The 17,311-nt window shown below is 50.0% G+C and overlaps 7 protein-coding genes across 7 annotated transcripts; 5 read left to right on the top strand and 2 right to left on the bottom strand.

Moving 5' to 3' along the window:
- Positions 1-41: 41 nt before the first annotated feature.
- On the top strand, positions 42-4,667 carry AYO21_09934 (acetoacetate-CoA ligase; the record flags this gene model as incomplete). The annotated part of the gene is made up of 5 exons (XM_022659860.1): positions 42-734; positions 785-1,809; positions 1,858-2,275; positions 2,826-3,608; positions 3,660-4,667. The coding sequence occupies 5 exons, from the start codon at positions 42-44 to the stop codon at positions 4,665-4,667; spliced, it is 3,927 nt and encodes a 1,308-aa protein (XP_022507803.1).
- A 547-nt stretch (positions 4,668-5,214) lies between these two features.
- On the bottom strand, positions 5,215-6,763 carry AYO21_09935 (hypothetical protein; the record flags this gene model as incomplete). The annotated part of the gene is made up of 6 exons (XM_022659861.1): positions 5,215-5,312; positions 5,364-5,872; positions 5,927-6,263; positions 6,315-6,537; positions 6,600-6,648; positions 6,699-6,763. The coding sequence occupies 6 exons, from the start codon at positions 6,761-6,763 to the stop codon at positions 5,215-5,217; spliced, it is 1,281 nt and encodes a 426-aa protein (XP_022507804.1).
- A 962-nt stretch (positions 6,764-7,725) lies between these two features.
- On the top strand, positions 7,726-9,424 carry AYO21_09936 (hypothetical protein; the record flags this gene model as incomplete). Its single annotated transcript, XM_022659862.1, has 5 exons — positions 7,726-7,906; positions 7,970-8,217; positions 8,268-9,071; positions 9,129-9,172; positions 9,226-9,424. The coding sequence occupies 5 exons, from the start codon at positions 7,726-7,728 to the stop codon at positions 9,422-9,424; spliced, it is 1,476 nt and encodes a 491-aa protein (XP_022507805.1).
- A 388-nt stretch (positions 9,425-9,812) lies between these two features.
- AYO21_09937 (hypothetical protein) lies at positions 9,813-11,311 on the top strand (the record flags this gene model as incomplete). The annotated part of the gene is made up of 2 exons (XM_022659863.1): positions 9,813-9,831; positions 9,885-11,311. 2 exons carry the CDS (start codon positions 9,813-9,815, stop codon positions 11,309-11,311), a joined length of 1,446 nt encoding a protein of 481 aa, XP_022507806.1.
- A 617-nt stretch (positions 11,312-11,928) lies between these two features.
- On the top strand, positions 11,929-13,056 carry AYO21_09938 (L-lactate dehydrogenase; the record flags this gene model as incomplete). Its single annotated transcript, XM_022659864.1, has 4 exons — positions 11,929-12,122; positions 12,175-12,266; positions 12,325-12,611; positions 12,670-13,056. 4 exons carry the CDS (start codon positions 11,929-11,931, stop codon positions 13,054-13,056), a joined length of 960 nt encoding a protein of 319 aa, XP_022507807.1.
- A 1,010-nt stretch (positions 13,057-14,066) lies between these two features.
- Positions 14,067-14,767, bottom strand: AYO21_09939 (hypothetical protein; the record flags this gene model as incomplete). The annotated part of the gene is made up of 4 exons (XM_022659865.1): positions 14,067-14,290; positions 14,339-14,429; positions 14,484-14,617; positions 14,680-14,767. 4 exons carry the CDS (start codon positions 14,765-14,767, stop codon positions 14,067-14,069), a joined length of 537 nt encoding a protein of 178 aa, XP_022507808.1.
- A 1,204-nt stretch (positions 14,768-15,971) lies between these two features.
- On the top strand, positions 15,972-16,979 carry AYO21_09940 (hypothetical protein; the record flags this gene model as incomplete). Its single annotated transcript, XM_022659866.1, has 1 exon — positions 15,972-16,979. The coding sequence occupies one exon, from the start codon at positions 15,972-15,974 to the stop codon at positions 16,977-16,979; it is 1,008 nt and encodes a 335-aa protein (XP_022507809.1).
- Between the last annotated feature and the right edge of the window lie 332 nt (positions 16,980-17,311).

Genomic DNA, 17,311 nt, shown 5'->3' on the forward strand with positions numbered 1-17,311 from the left:
CGGAGCGCAGATATTGATACTGAGTACCTTTCAGGAAGAACATGAGACTTAATGCTGGCTTTGAATTACAACATGATAAGAGCAAGGGCTGGCATTCTCAAGATACGCTAATCACCATCAAAATGGTTGCATCTCGATCGAGCAACATCCCGTCTTCCCAACACAAGGCTCAACACCACACTATGCAGCCTAAACCAGTATGGAAGCCGATGATTCCAGCCCACCAGATACCAATGAACATTTACAGAGAGCATATCAACAGTAAATTCAGTATCCAGTTGAGGGACTCCCACGAGCTACACCGATGGAGTGTGACAGCACCCCATGCGTTCTGGATTGATCTCTGGGACTATGTCGGCTTGATACCCGCACTGCCTCTGGGAGTAAAGCATGCATACAATCCGGTCCTATCCATTTCAGAGGTTCCGCCATTCTTCGAAGGAGCATTGATCAACTATGCGGAGAACGTATTGAGCCAGCCGCTAGTGGATGACCAGAGCCCTGCTCTAATCGGCTTGAGCGAGTGTCAACACCTCGAGGGCGAAGTCTGGACATGGTCCTTGTTGCGAGAGAATGTGCGGAGGATCAGAAGCGCTCTTCTCAGAAGCGGCATTCAAAGAGGTGATAGAGTGGCTGCTCTGATATCTACATCGGTCTGGTCAGTTGCCCTGCTCCTTGGATCAGCGAGCATAGGAGCCATCTTTACCTCGATTGCTCCTGATCTTGGGCTAGAGGTAAGATCCCAGTGACTAGTGAGTTCTTTAATATAATATTGACTCTCCAGGGATGTACTTCCCGGCTGCAACAAGTCCAGCCTTCTATATTGTTCGCCGATAGCCACTACATCTACAAAGGTCAACAGCATTCCAATACATCCAAGATTTCGTCAATCATGAAGCTTCTCGGCCCGAATTTGGAGCTGTTTGTCGTACCTAAAGGGCCGGTGGGGCCATTTCGCCCTCTATCAGATTTCCTAGGTAGGTCCAAAGAGACTGATGGTCTAAAATTTGCCAGGCTCCCATTCACAACACCTCTTTACATTCTCTACTCCAGCGGAACCTCTGGCCCTCCCAAATGTCTCGTGCACAGCCATGCCGCCATCATACAACACAAGAAGATCGGGAAGCTTCATAATTCTCTGAAGCCAGGAGAGGTTGTGTTTCAATATTCGAGTACATCGTGGGTTCTCTGGAACATTATGATCGGACACTTAGCTATGGGGACCACCCTCGTCCTATATGACGGATCTCCTACCTGGCCAAAACCTCAGCGCATGCTCGAAGTTGTCGAGAAGTTCCGTGTGAACTACTGGGGCGTCTCGCCAAAGTATCTCAAGGAATTGGAATCGACAAGGTGTATACCCAAGGCAGAATATGATCTATCGAGTCTCCGGATGGTGCAAACCGGCGGATCTCATCTTGCCGCTGATCAGTACTCCTGGTTCTACGCTGTCTTTCCCTCAAGCGTACATCTCACAAGCGTGACTGGGGGAACCGACTTGGTCACCTCGTGGTGTGGTACTGATCCCGCTGGCCCATTGTTTCCAGGGGAGATCCAGATGCCCATTCTCGGACACGATGTCGACATAGCAGACCCCGTTGATGGCAGTTCTATCAAGAACACTGGGGAAGCAGGGGAGTTCGTCTGTCGACAGCCATTTCCGTCAATGCCAGTCTATATGTGGGCTGATGCAGATGGTGAAAAGTATCGAGCATCATATTTCAGTCGCTATTCATTTCCCTGCTGGGCGCAGCATGATTGGGCTAGTGTCAACCCGGTCACAAAGGGCTGGGTCATTCACGGAAGAAGGTACACCACAAGATATCCAGAGAATTTCATGATAACTAACTCTGACAGTGACGGGGTTCTTAACCCGCAAGGCATCAGGTTCGGCTCCGCAGAGATCTACTCAGTTACAGAAGCGGCACCCTTCTTGGACACGATTTCCACCACCCTCTGCGTCGGTAGAAAGAGGCATGGACTTGATTTTGACGAGTCGGTGTTCCTTTTCGTTGTCATGCGCGCTGGGCACATGTTCTCCAATGAACTAGAGCAACTACTGAAGAGCACTATCCGCAAGTCCCTTAGTCCCAGACATGTTCCGCGCTTCGTGGTCGAAGTCAAAGAGATTCCGATGACATCAAATGGGAAGAAGGTCGAGACCTTGGTCAAGGAGACCATCTCAACCGGGAAGATGCCACGGACGATAAGTTCCACGGTGATAAATCCTGGGTGTCTGAGAGCTTTCCAGCACTTCTACAGCCTCGAACCGCAGGTTCGCCCAAGACTATAGAATCTTTCCCATGGTTTATTTTTAGTCGATCTAGAAATCATGTTATGACCTTGCCCGTCATCTCCTGCTCCAGTTGACGATTGAATGTGCTCATGCCCGGGAGGAATATATTCTGAATGAGAATACCTGCTTTCCCTTTCTTTCGGGATCATTCGGGGTTTTAAAAGCCAATCTTTTTTGTCCCGCCTCGTAATGCCGAAACCCCGCAAACAGGGTAAGTCATAGCCGATGAATCATTTCCGCACCGGCGTTGAATGTCTTCTTTACAACATCAGTGTCCCATGAGACGAAGGTGGCACAAATGTCAACATCGACCAGGATCCGGAAAGCATGCGACATATGTCATCGAAGAAAGGTAGTAAACTCCAGAGGGGGATCAAATGGATAAACTGATGGCAACCCTGTTTAGATCAAATGTGACTTTAGCTCTTGCAATCAGCCATGCAGTAATTGCAGGTTGGCAAGCCTTCCATGCAAACCGCATCAAAGAAAGCGGCCCCGATACTTGCCAACAAGCGAATCTCATCCACAGAGCCCCAGAAGTTTTACTCCGCTCAATGAAAATGGCAGATCACCGTCAACACCAGCGAAGACTCCTCAGTCCGTGGATAATCAGACTCAAACGCCGACCAACAGGCCTAGACGGCAGTGGGAGAGTGTCGATATTGAGGTAGGTGCAGAACCTTTAGCAGAGACAACTGAGAGAGAACCCGACGCATCGCCCGAATATGTGGCCACCACGGCAAGCCATGTCGGCAGAAGCGACTATATTGGGAGCAGTGATATCAGATTCCGAGAGGAGATGGTGCAGGGTCAAAGCGATGCCTCACGACTATCACACACAGACTCTGCGCTACTCCAACTACAAAACGCATTCGAGTTGCCCCAGAGGTCTGTACTCGCCAGTCTCGTCGACAGCTACTTCAAGTATTGTTCTCCTTGGACGCCCGTTTTGGAACCTCCGGATGTGGAGGATCTCCATGCCAATGGAACATCTCCTCTCTTACTCAACGCCGTGCTTCTTGCTGGGAGCCGTGTGGCATCGAGTGATACTCTTTCGGCTTCTGCTGAGGAGTTTTACCGCAAAGCTAGGTTGCTATTCGTCTTGGGCCATGAAAGGGACGCGCTCGCCTCCATTATGGCTGTGACGCTGCTTCAATGGTACAATCCCACGGGTCCAGAGCATATCTCGACTAGCACGAGTGGATTTTGGGTGCGTATCGCGGCCGGATTAGCATACCAGGTTGGACTGCACCGAGAACCTGTCACCGGCAAGGACAGGTATCTCCGCAGGAGACTATGGTGGTTAATTGTGGTAAGTCCTGCTCGTCTCAGAGCAGACTGAAGATCTGTTGATCACTCCCAGTGCCGAGACGATGTTATATCCATAGGAACTGGTCGACCTAGGACAATTAACCTGGATGACAGCGATGTCGCTCCTCTGGCCGCCAACGACTTCTCAAGCCCAGACAGCAAGGCACGGTTGTTCTTGGCTTACTCGGGGATTATTCGTCTTCTGGCAGATCTGACCGAAAACATCCGACGCAAGACCATGACGGGAAAGATACAAACCTTTTTAGAGAATGCCCTTTACCGCTGGATCAAGGATTTACCAGCAGAATTCCAGCTCTTCCATGGATCGCCAAAGAAGCTCAGAGCCTACAACTTTGAGGGAAGACAGCTCTTGATCCCATATTTTGTGTTTCTCGTAATACTTTCTCGGCATTCCGCATCGCGAAATCAGTCCATATGCATGTCGTTCGTTGCCTCCTCGTTCGTGGCCGGAATTTTCGAGGACATCTTAAACAGGGGCGAGCTCTGTCATTGCGGGCCAGTATTTACATTTTACGCGTTTGCGGCTGGTCTTGCTCAGATGCTGGCGCTACGCTACGGCTTTCTCCACGATACTGCCGAGGAATCGTTGTCTATCATACAATCATCTCTGGCGGAGCTGAAGAAGAGATGGGGATCTGCTGATGGTGCCCTGGCTGCTTTAGCCGAGATGAAGCGTCTGACTCTGAAGAGCCCCAGTCTGGGCGATACACCAGAGCCTGATATTGAGAGGCTCAAGGAGTTTGTGGATGATTTCGGCCCGGACCTATGCAAACAGTACCAACTTTCAGAACACGACAGCTTTTCCGCGCACGTTACTCACACCTCATCTTCATTATCCCATCCAAGATATACCGATATGACACAGGGTTTTAGAGGGTCGATGAATACTCTCAACGACAGCCGAACATCTGGTCTGCAAGACCCCCGGTCCGAACACATGGACTCTCCCTTTACAGGACCAAGCAATCTGTTCTTTGGCGACTTAGATCCTTTTTCAGGGTGGATAGACGACTTGGAACTGGGCTTGATGACTTATTGATTGTTAAATATTTCTTGTTCGGTATCCACGTGCTGAAGTCTGAGAAGCCTGACGAGAGGGTTAACGATCGATACATAACAAGCCGCTACTACCTTGTACTAATGAAGTTAATGACCAGCATGAAAGAGGCTGAGTTATTGGAGGATGGTTTAGAGGAGAATTTACCCCAGAACAACCGATATCACAGCCGTCAGGGGCCCGGGGGTATGCAGACCACCACTCATGACGGGTGGGATGGGTGTCTGTGTAGTTTGAAAACTATCTATAGGGCAATTCGAGAATGCGAGATTACATGACGGCCTACTTGTGAGTTAGGCCATGGAGAACCTCGCATCGATGTTTGAAATGCTTTCCCAGGAGATATATCATGTAGGATCCCTTGTTCGCCTCTGCTGATGTGATAAAATGCTTCAAGACTCAACTCAGCAGTCGCACAAGCATAGTTCAAAAGAAAAGCATCGACTACAAAAAGCCACCTCTGACACTGTTGATCCCGGTCATTTCCGTGCTGGGTTTTCGGGCTACTAGTACTGACGGTTCGTCTCCTTTAGTCCAATCTTGGGCCATGGTACGACCTTCGGGCAAAAAGTACCCAGTTGAGTGCCGCAAATAGTGCCATAACCCCAATCACAGCAGATGTATAATCTTACACGGAGTCAGTTGGCAAATACCGACCTGTAACTGTGGCAGACTTACTCATGTTTGAACCGCTTACCGGGATGACAACCGGGAAATCGTAGAAGATCAAGACCACGACAGCGAAGGCGACGGTAGAGAGGTTGACAACCCAGCCAACCGGGCTGAACAGCTTGAATGGCCTGTTGATAGGCAGATACATTGAAGACCGCCTCCTATACATCAGCAGGGCAGCTGGAATTGCATACGTGGCTTGTTGCAGGATGAGACCCGTCCCGATAAAGGCATTGAAAGCCGTCGAAGATCCGAGGAAGATGAAGCCGATGATGAATACAATGGTATTGTTGGCCAGGAGCGCCCAGACTGGAACTTGCAGGGACGGATGAACATGACCGAGAAATCTGGACCAGATCAAAGCCTCATCTCGTGCAAGTGACCACGTCAGGCGTGAAGCTGTTTGCTGAACGGCAATGAGTGCCACTGTGGCTGCTGTGAGGAGAATGGCCATGAAGATCGTGGCTGCGGTACTAGATCTGGTCGCTTGTAACCAGATCTCATAGATTGGAAACCTACGCTGCATTAGCAATCGTACTATGCACAGGGGATCATATGCGTCTCCTCACCCAGTAGGGGTACCAAGTACGGCGTCGAAGTCTGCAATACAGTATGTCATTGACACCGCGAACATAAAACTTGTGATGAATCCAATTGTTAAGGTGCTGACGATGGCCCTCGGGACAACCTTCTCGGCCTGTTTGCACTCTTCGGCAAGATGGATTGCGCCGTCAATGCCTGCGTACATGTAATTTGGTGATACCAGTCCCGTCAGAAAGCTGATGCCAGCAGGCCAGCCGCTTTCGTTCACAAAGTTGGTCCAAACGAACTCGCTGCTCTGCTTATGGGGTGCTCGAGCCAGGCAGGTAATGATTATCGTGACGAAACCTGTCAAGGTGATCACAACTGTCGCACGAATCAGCAAAATGCCAGTAGACAGCAGAGACCGTGACTTACATGAAACATCATTGACCCACATGGTCTTCTTCAATGAGAAGATATTGTGCATGCAAACCAGGAAATTGACGGCTTGATAAAGGAGGAAGTAATGCCAGGTTTGAGCCACGTAGCCAGGTTGATAGTGGACGACCATAGCCAGGATGACCTGCGGGACAATGATGGCGATGCCGGCTGTGGTAGCAATCCAGGCATAAGCATTGGTGATGCCGCACGCATAGCTCTATCCGCGCAATTAGCAGAGTACTAACACTTCTGGGTTCAGCAAAGCAATGAGCACCATACCAAGAAACGACTGGCCTTTGGAGGTGCCAATATAGAAGTCCAATGATACCTGCAACAAGTTCTAGTCCCGTCCAGCTCTATAAAGGCAGCGAGACTTACTGGCCCCCAGCAGTCGGATAGACCGATGCAAGCTCTCCCATAGTTAATCCGCTGCACCCGATCATGATGAAACAAACAACGACACCATAAATGAGGGTCACAGAACCCCCTTGAGCAATTGTCAAGGCCAAAGTGGCTGCCACTCCAGCCCAACTGTTGCAGATATTCCAACCAACACAGATTGTATCAAGGGGTCCAATGTCCCTCTGGGTCTCTTGACGAAGGCCTAATGCGGAGAGTTCAACCGTTCGGAATGTTCCTTGGTGCTGAGTCTCAACTGCGGTTATATGAGAAACTTGTCAGTCACCCATATCTGGTAGACTGCATGGAAGCAGCTATAGAAAAGCCACATGCGAGAATGGGGCTCTGTCCATACCTTGTTCAAGCCGATCGAGGGGTTGGGTGCCGTACGCATGATTTCCGACCTTCTCTGTCTCAACGGATCTCATCTTGATGGTCTGAGGCGCTACTAGTTGATAAGGACAGGGCGCAGTTGGTGAGACAAAGGTCATTCATCAAGTCCGCGTCGAAAAACATGAGCTTCCACCGCTTTAATAGACACATGGATGAACGTTTGTAGTGCAAAGATAGAGACCTGCGGAATGGGCCCGTTGACCCTCCACCCCGGACCCCAGACTTGGCAGTCCTAAAAGGGAATGTTAAGTGAGTGCTCTAACCGCTCTAGGTAAGCGCTTCCGTGGGCTGCTCTGAGCCAAACTTTATTTTCCAGAAGGGGAAGCCCGGACGAAAGTGCATTCCCTTTGCCACTCCACTCAAACCAATGAATGCTCCAAGACGATGATATGTTTATCAGACGTCTACTTCTCAATCCATTTCACATCAAAAGGAGTAATAGAGTCCCGTTCTCTGTTGCCTAAAACGACGGGGCAGGCCGGCAGCGGAATTTCACACAGTTGCCTTCAAAACCTATTTATTTCTACGCGCCCCTGCACATGTAGAATAAATTCCCTATCTCCCAGCAAGGCCACTTTATCAACAGTACTAGTACTATAATCAAAGAGAAAACATGCACAGATCGCGAGAAGGTTGGCATTGGACCCCTGGTACGGGGCTCCAAGCTGGCATCCCAACAATTGCAGTGGTGGAACCGTCACACATGATTCGAAATCCCAAAGACTCGCTTGATGTGATTGTTATCGGCGCAGGATATACAGGGCTCACAGCGGCCAGAGACACATCAACTGCCGGTTAGTTTGGTTGAGCTGAAAGACCTCGTTCAACCAACCTTTCTTCTGCTAACCAACACACAGGCTTGAGAACACTGTTGCTAGAGGGCCGAGACAGAATTGGAGGCCGAACCTGGTCATCCGATATTGACGGATATCCTTACGAAATGGGAGGCACGTGGGTTCATTGGTTTCAGCCACATGTCTATCGTGAACTGTCAAGATATGGGATGAAGGACCAGCTAGTGCATTCTACCGACTACAGTAAGAAGCACAATTTCTTCACCTTCAAGACAGCAGCAGGGACCAGGAACATGAGTCACGAAGAAGAGGTGAGTCCGGCGCAGGCCTCAAGTCTTTTATGCTGACTTACCCTGTCCAGGATGCTCTTTTCGCTCGGGCAATAGAGAAATTCGTCAATGTCGACGGCAACCTTGGGAGGACCATCATGCCTTTCCCTTTCAACGCATACTGGAACGAAGATGTGTTCAAGTATTCCAACCTGTCGGTAGCAGAGAGAATAGCCCAAATAAGCCACGATCTTTCCAGCGACGAGAGGCACGCTATCGAAGCCTTTGTGCTCCTTTGCAGTGGTGGAACGAGGGAAAACTCGGCATTCCTTGACTTTCTCCGGTGGTGGGCCGCAGCCAATTACGACTACAAAACGCTTCTGGACACCATCATTGTTTTCAAGTTGAAGTGTGGTCAATCTGGCTTCGCAAGACGCTTTTTCGAGGAAGCACTGATAAGTGGCAATCTTTCATACTCTTTCAACGCGCCTGTGGCGGCGGTCGATTCCTCAAAAGGTTTGGTAGAAGTCAGGACAAAGGACGGCCAACGTTTTTTGGCGAAAAAGGTCATTTGCACGGCGCCGTTGAACGTACTCGAGAACATTGAATTCAACCCGCCACTGGATCAAGCGAAGCGCGAGGCTGCTGCATTGAAGCATGTCAATCAATGTGTCAAGGTCCATGCAGAAGTTAAAGACCCAGAGATGAGGTCTTGGAGCGGCGTCACTTATCCTCATAATAAACTCGTTATCGGAGTGGCAGATGGCACAACCCCGGCAGGAAAAACTCACTGTGTCTTTTTTGGATGTGATGCCAATCATATGCATGCCGATGAGGACATCGATCAGACCCTCGGGGCTATTAAGGAGTTTGGCCCTATGGAGGTTGACCGTGTTGTGAGTGTGAAATCAACTCAGGTCCCAGGGGAAGTGAAGCTGACCAGTTCCACATAGGTATTCCACAACTGGTCTAAGGATGAATTCGCCAAGGGAGCATGGTAAGGAGAATCCCCTTGACGTGACCCAGACCATCACTGCTAACAGTGTTCAGGGTGTGGTATAGGCCAGGTATGGAGGTGCAGTACCTTGAGGCTCTCAGGAGGAGGCAGGGATCCGTGCTGTTTGCTAACTCGGATTGGGCTGCGGGGGGATGGAGGAGTTTTATCGATGGCGCCATTCAATCGGGAACTGAAGCGGCATTGACAGTTCGACAGGAGCTGCGGCCAGTTTCGAGAACAAGTCATTTGTAGCGGAGGATAAGAGGGCAGTATGAGAGTTTTCATCGCCGAAGTACAAGCATACAGTACCGTATATGGCATGACATGTAGGTGTTAAGGTACCCTAAAATATCGAGCTCTTTTGCGTCACGATAATGTGACAGAAATTGAGGCTGTGCATAAAAGTGGCTGATCCTCGGGCCGCACGTGATTGTGGCGTAGTGGCGCAGTGCAACGAGTTCTCAGATGAAGGAATTCGCAAGAGACTCACTCCATTGCAACCTCCAGCACATCCGAATTCCTCGCCATCAAATGTTCTCCTCGTGTTCGCCTAAGCATCCACCAATCTCGCTACACAGAGTCCTGCTCACTATGGCTCCATGTCAAAGCATGGCAGTGTTCCTCGATGCCCACAGATAAAATGCCAAAGGAGCTTATAGGTGAGTTCGTTGTATGCTTCCGAGCCCGACATCCGTGCTAAACGACCATATAGGTTGCCACAATTGCTCGCGGCGACGCATCAAGTGCGACCAGTCCCGTCCAAAATGCAACAAGTGCTTGCGGAAGGGTCTTGACTGCCCCGGGTACGGGATCCGATACAGATTCAATGATGGTATAGCTTCACGCGGCAGATTTACGGGCCGCACAATTCCAATCGACCAGGCCGCAAGTACTCAAGGGCCGCTGGAGCACAGGACAACGCCGGTCCTATTGTGGCCAGATGGCACCACGACTTCAACACTCACCCAAGCCGACCCGGTGATAGAATCCCGTGGTTATGAGGACACAGAACTGCTTTCAGAAGGCGATCATAACTTGCCAACTTTGTCCGCCGACATTGCAGACATTGCAGACAGCGAGCAGCATCTATCTTTCATGAGAGCATTTACTGCGGCCTCGTCAGAGTTATTGCTCGAACCCATAGTCTGCCTTTTATGCAACTCGACACATCAGCACGGAGTCTGCCCCAATCAGGTTTCACCACCCCTCCAGCTTGTCGGTCCGCAGTATCGAGAATTATTCGCACATTTTTCATCAACAATTGCACCGGTGATGGTGGTCTTGGACGGCAAATTCAACGGCTATCGTGATCTTATACTGCCACTTGCCTTTGAAGATCATCTTGTCAGGTCTGCAGTATGCGTCGTCGCGATGCAGCACCTCGCTTATCAACAGCCGGGATTGCAGTCTCGTGCTGAAGCAGGCTTTCAGTCGATCATCTCTGAGCTGCGCTTACGCACATCCACTCAAGCAGATCTCCTCGACATTTCCGCTTGGACCACGATAATTATCCTGTTAACCGGCGAGACCATCACTGGCGGTACCAACTTACCCTACTTGTTCAAGATCCTTCAGCACCTCGCCGCTGCGAACACAAAGGATGGCCGAAATAGCGTAATGCACTCATTCCTGATGGAGCAGACTCGTATGATGACTCTCTTTGCTCAGCCTCTCTTAGGAGAGAGCTCTGGGACTCTGACCCTGAGCACCCGACCAGCAGCGTACTTTGAGTTCATCTCCAACGCAGCTATTTTTCACCCTATGCTTGCACCCCAGATCGGTTTATATAAGTCTGCCATACATATGGCCTGCAACATATACTTGAAGCGTGTCACAAGCGGTCCACCTCACAGTGAGACTGTTGCGGATCTCGCTCGCCTGAAAGGACTGTGTGAACGGATTCAACCCACTACACCAGGACATCATACGCTTGTCTGGGTCTACTTTATCGCCGCAGCGGAGAGTTCGACACTGGAACATCGCGACTTCTTCACTATGCGACTGCAAGAGGTCTTCTCGCGCACCCGATTCCATAACATCCCGACTGCACTTGCAGCGTTGCAGGAGTTCTGGAAGGTCCAATCGGAGAGAAGGTGGACTGAGATTCTACCAGAAGTCATGCCTGTCTTCATAATCTGACAAGGGTCAGAAGGTCTTCTACTACACCCCGCTTTGAATTCCAAGGTAGTCTGCGATAATGTGAAGAGGCTGCATCCTTACGCTGACGTCAAGTCAAATGGGCTGTCTGTCGAGGTCTCCCTCGTCGGAATTTACGCAATCACCGCCTACTCCCCCGTCATTAGGAAAATCAGTTTACACGTGAGACTTTGCACTTCTAATCGCCCTTCGAAGTTTAGATTTTGCACCTGTGTGTGCATTCAAGGTTTCGATTATTTCTGGCATGAAAGAGTTCTACCTGCAACTCGCCCTGTTTAAGAGCCAATGAGCGGGGCAACAGGAATCACGCAGTCTCATAGAGGCACTCCATCGTACCAAGTCTTTACCCCTCCTTGTAAACCCTGTAATGGGAGGACAAATCGACGATAGCTACGAAATCATCCCACTTCCCAAACGATATACCTTCATCTTTACAAATTTTGTACTGTGGGACCGTGTCGGGGCCTTGAGTCCTTTTTCTTCTCCCAGCCTCGTCATCTGCCACTTCCAACCTTGTCTGCCAACTTTTAGATTCAACTATACATTCGGTTAACCCCGTTGTGAATCTGATCAAATTCATCGGAATGGAGCCTACACCAATGGATCCCGAGGTGGTCACTGGCAGATCGCGTATTGCTATCCTCGGTGCTGGAAGCGTGGGCTCAGCAATAGCACTCTGCCTTATCTTGAACCCAGTTGCAAGCGAGATTCTTCTGGTTGACCCGAATACCAAACAACGAGATGCGCAAGTCAGAGACCTCGAAGATACCACCACTTACCATGGCGCTGTTGGGTTCGTTAAATTGATGCGTGGTCCGACACTCGACTAACTAATCAATCGACAGTGGCGGCGGAGTCAGAATACGGTCTGCAACACACAGGGAGGCTGGACAATGCGATATCGTGGTCATCAGCGCGGGTGCAAAACAGAGACAAGGTAGCAATGCCATTTGCTGAGTTCCATGCGAATGTCCACTAATCATAACCTCTTCTAGGCGAATCACGGACCGATTTACTGGGTCGTAACCTCGCAATTCTGAAGTCTGCTACAGATGATATGAAACCATTCCGCGAGGACACAGTCATTCTTCTCGTGGCAAATCCTGTGGACATACTAACCTACTTCTGCCAGAGGTTCTCCGGGCTACCTCAAGGTCAGATCATCGGCAGCGGGACTTTCCTCGACACTGCAAGACTGAGAGGCATCCTGGCTGCAAAGCTGGGAGTCGACGCAGGCAGCGTCGATGCCTATGTCCTTGGTGAACATGGAGAATCACAGATGGTATGCCGTCACGGACCAAAGATCACCTCGGTGTTGTTGAGCTGATCAGAAGCTACAGGTTGCTTGGTCTTGCGTCACCATCGGTGCCGTGCCGCTGGATCATTGTCTGCCACCAGGAGCGTTCATTGACCGCAAGGCCGTTGCGTTGGAGACAAAAGACAAGGCGGCAAAGATCATTGAGGCCAAAGGGGCGACAGCTTACGGCATCGGCGCTCTGAGCGCGGCTATCTGCAAATCGATTCTATTTGATCAACGAAATGTTCGTCCCATTTCTCACTGGGTTGACCAGCTAGGATGCTGCTTGAGTTTACCGGTCGTCCTAGGACGACGGGGAATAGTCAGATCCCTCAGCATCCCCCTGAATCAAGAGGAGAGGATGCTTCTGGTCAAGAGTGCCGACGCCTTGAAAAAGCTGATTCAAGAAGCGGAAGCGACTCAGCTGTAGCGGCCAAAGATTACCGCGTCCTGCACTGACCAACTCTCACTTCCTTTGCCTGCGAGGTAATCTGCGTTTAACGCTCTGCCAGCACCAAAGAAGCCTGGAGCGTTTCGAAAAGACAAATGGAGGAGCTTCTGACATGACAGCTTCGGTGGAGGTGTTTATGGAGCACGAAAGAGGCGGTTTGGGCAGTGTGTATCGTTCAAGGTGGATTCGTCTGAAACTGACAATATTTCCCTCACGATGCACAGAGGCCTGTCATTGTCATAATTCTCCACGGGATTGCGATGAATATTTGTATTTCGGGGTTCGTACAGGGGCGTATTGTTTTGTCCGAAGTGGTTCTGGCGGTGAAATTGGGTTATTACGGCCTTATCGAATACCTTGAAGCTAGTGCTTTGATGGTTGGATACAAGGCGCGGCGATTATTCGTGCTACCTCCAAGCTTTTCAGTACTCATTCTTTATCTGCGTGCACAAGATGGTTAAGAAAGTAGTTCCTCAATTGATCCCAGTAAGAACGTTCTGTGCGCACTCAACCACCACGTAGCCCTTGCGGTCTCCCCACTGCAACGCACCACACTGAAGAGTATGTGTGTGGACCGCTCTTCCAGAGGTGTTTGACTGTTCCCATAGTGTTCCAGCCCTCGCAATACCCTACACTCCTGCTTTGGCTGATCCGCCTAATGTAACCTACAAGCGTTGTAATCTCAATAACAAGAGAAAACTTTGTTCTGCCTATGTCGAAGTTTCACTCCTTGCCACCGCCTCTCTCTCGTTACCTTGGCCCTCTATTTAAGCGAAGAAAGCCACACGTTAATACCGAATGGCGTGATATCTAACGTAGTTGCAAACGAGGGACGGTGGAGCGTGCTCTAGAACACATTGCTGGAACAAATAGTTGCGGACCATATGAAACGGAGTGTTTCCATTCGAGCTGTAGCCGATGTGGAGCATGTACCCAACTATTGCGAGCAGTTTCAACACATATCCAGTGAATGCAGCCGAGGAATGTGGTCAAGGCCGATCATCTGACGTGTCATGGGTGCTCGTCAAATGCAGAGGTATCCGGCGATCATTGTACCAATCCAAAGTTTGTTCGAAGTTTCTGCATCTGTGGTTCGTGTAGAAGTCAGGTATATACTCTGCCATGGGAAATTCAGGCGTTGACGCGTTGAAGGTTATGAGTGTGAGATCACTCGTGCATTGCAGACTGATGCGGAGCATATCGATACAATGATCTGCATGCGTACTTAGTGTCGCTCTTTGGCGAGAACGGCTCGACTTACCAAGGTGCTCCTGGATCATATGAGGTGTTGTCTTGAACATAATCTCTTTGTCGGCGTAATATTCGAAATGAGTCGCTTTCCGCAGAAGATTCTGGTACATTGGTTACATAAACCCTCTTCGACAGCCAATGATGAGGAAGCTCACCAGGCAGTGTAACTGGTGGAAAACCTCTAGATTGGCAGCATACTGGCCGCCTTTGTCCTCGGGGTATCTGATTGAAGACTCCAAGGATTTCCCAACCTTGACAACTTCAGAGGCTGAAATGGGAAATGGGTCCTCTATTTGGACTTAATGTAAGTGCACGTCAACGTCTCTGGGTTGGTGGAGATAATAAGCATACCTGGAGTGATTCTGTCCCACGCGGCATCACGCTCAGGGCTTGGGGGACCACGAAATCCATTGTCGTTAAACAGCTCGCCGTGGAACATGACCTCCTGATAGGTGCCCACAGAGAAGAGCGCCGGAGCTAGACTTCTTAGCAGACTGGTCGAGTCGGTCCCATTAGATGTCCTTACAGTATGTAGACAGCTGTCTGCTACAGTGTTGGTCGCTCCTCAAGAAAGATATAAGGCCATATGTATAGGTCAAAAGAGCAGCGAAACCCACGAGGACATAGGCGCAGACTATTATCGATATGCAGCCCTGTCTCTTCGTTTGTTTCTTGACATTTTGTGTCGTGTAGAGGAATGGAGTGGATTGATTGTCCGAATGAAAAGGTATCTCTAGGGAAAGCTCAACTGGCTTCATGGTTTGGTCGTGGGCAGGAGTCGAAAGAGGTCGAGAATCTTGATGCACATACGTCCCACTGCTCGCGACGCAAAATCCAGTTTATACTCTTCACACCTCTTGTCGGTGACAATGGACATGCACATAGAGAGCTCCTCTCAGCTTCCAACGCCTGGAATTCGCTTGACTGTGCCACATTGTCGCATCACTGTGTCTCTCGTTGGAATATGCCGCGGACTTGTCAGTAATATTTCGACAAAGAGTGGCCGAACAAGCATTCGAAGACGCAGAGAAATGTTCTGGAATCCTTGGGAGGAGGGACATGGAACGCGACGTGACTTTCGGATAATAGGGTAAATTGTCAGCTGAGCCTTCTTGCGATGATATCGTCATGGCTGGTGCAACCCCAGGCCTCGCATGGGCTTGGCACCTTGGCTCTCTTGGCATCCCCAAAGATCTTGGCATATTGGCATCTTTGCGATTGGTTGCGACGGAAGCGAACGAGGCTGGTATTCCTCCACTCAGCTCGCTACAACGAAACGTTCACTCTCGCGTTGATCGTGCAATTCAATCTTCGCAAACTTTGCAGGTACCTCATGGTAGTTGAGAGGTCTCGCCATCATGGATTCCACTCCTCATGCGACCTCTGCAATGGCTGGGCAAACGTGCTTCTTGAGACCACGAAACCTACTTGGCAGTTCCAACTTGAATGGAAAATCAAAGCAGTGTATATCGAAAGCAAGTCGTCTGGAGAGGGAGATGAAAGGCTATAAGTAGAGACATCCTTCCTCTCTCTCAACAGCTATTTCTCATACGCATTAACAAGCAAAGGCACCAAACCATTCATTATTCACGTTCCAACCAGAGGCAACCTCTTACAACAAAACAAACAAACACTTTTCCACAATGAAGACCGGAGTCATTCTCTCAGCCCTTGCCGGCGTTCTTTTCTCTCAAACACTCGCTGCTCCTCTTGCTCCCGCGGAGCTCGCTCGCGAGGCTCAGAACCAAGAGCTCTCCAATGCTGCAACTCCCATTGCCATACGACTTGCTGGAACTCCAGTTGGTACTCCAATTGCCAAAACACCTGCTGTAACTCCAGTTGGTACTCCAATTGCCAAAAGACTTGCCGGGACTACAGTCGGTACTCCCATCGCCCTTCCGCTTGGTACTCCCAATGGAGCAGCCGATGGAGAACTGGCAGCCAACAAAGTCTTCAGACGCGAGTCACAAGAGGATGCTCTGTCGCCATCCGTCTTCGCGTTCGCGTACTTACAGCCTGCCGAGGAGGATAGCAGCGACCTCATCACTGCCAACAAGATCTTTTTAGCTGACGGCGAATCCTCGGCCAATAAGGTCTTCAAACGTGACATTCGGCTTGCAAATGATCCAGCTGATGCTCTCTCCCCGTCTGTCTTCGCGTTTGCCTATGTTCACTCTGCGGATGAGAATGACAGCGACCTCATCACTGCCAACAAGGTCTTCAAGAGGGGTCTCATCAATGCCAGCAACCCTGCCGACGGCGAGGCATCGGTTAATAAGATCTTTCAAGTCGACGGCGAGGCATTGGCGAACAGGATATTTGTTGCTGATGGCGAGTCATCTGTCAACAAGGCTTTTCTAGCTGAGGGCCAGGCTTCGGCTAATAAGGTCTTCAAAAGACGTCTCATACTCGCCAGCGACCCGGCCGATGGCCCGGTCTCAGCTAACAAGGTCTTTCTAGCTGACGGCGAGGCATCGGCTAACAAAGTCGCCAAGAGAGGTCTCATCCTCACCGACGATGACTCGAACAGCGCGGGTTTCTACTCGATCTACTGGAATGCGGCAAGTGACGGATCCCAAGATGCCACTGCTACTCTTCGGGGAGCTACCGCTGGTGCTGGTCCTATCGCTCTCCCGCTTCTCGCGAATTAAGCACGGGGTGCAACGATATCAGGCACAAAATATCAGAAAGCCTCAACAAAGGAATCTGTGGTGATAGACGTGAACCCAGCCTTTTGTTTCTCTGGAAGAACAATTGGCGAGCATCAAAATTTGGCGATGCAAAGGGACAACGAAAATCAAGAGACTTTTCAACTCGAGATCATCATTGCTGTGATATAGCAATGGTCATGGGAGAAGGAAGTTGAAATACAAACTCTCGTTAAGTATTTGAAAATCGCTGAATTAGTTAGTTTATCAGAATGCATTGCTTCGCTCTTAATCCCTCAGCCCCCGATGTTTATAACAGTGAACCAAGGTAACCC

This window comes from Fonsecaea monophora (genome assembly GCF_001642475.1).
Source record: "Fonsecaea monophora strain CBS 269.37 chromosome Unknown Scaff106, whole genome shotgun sequence".
Classification (NCBI taxonomy): Eukaryota; Fungi; Ascomycota; class Eurotiomycetes; order Chaetothyriales; family Herpotrichiellaceae; genus Fonsecaea; species Fonsecaea monophora.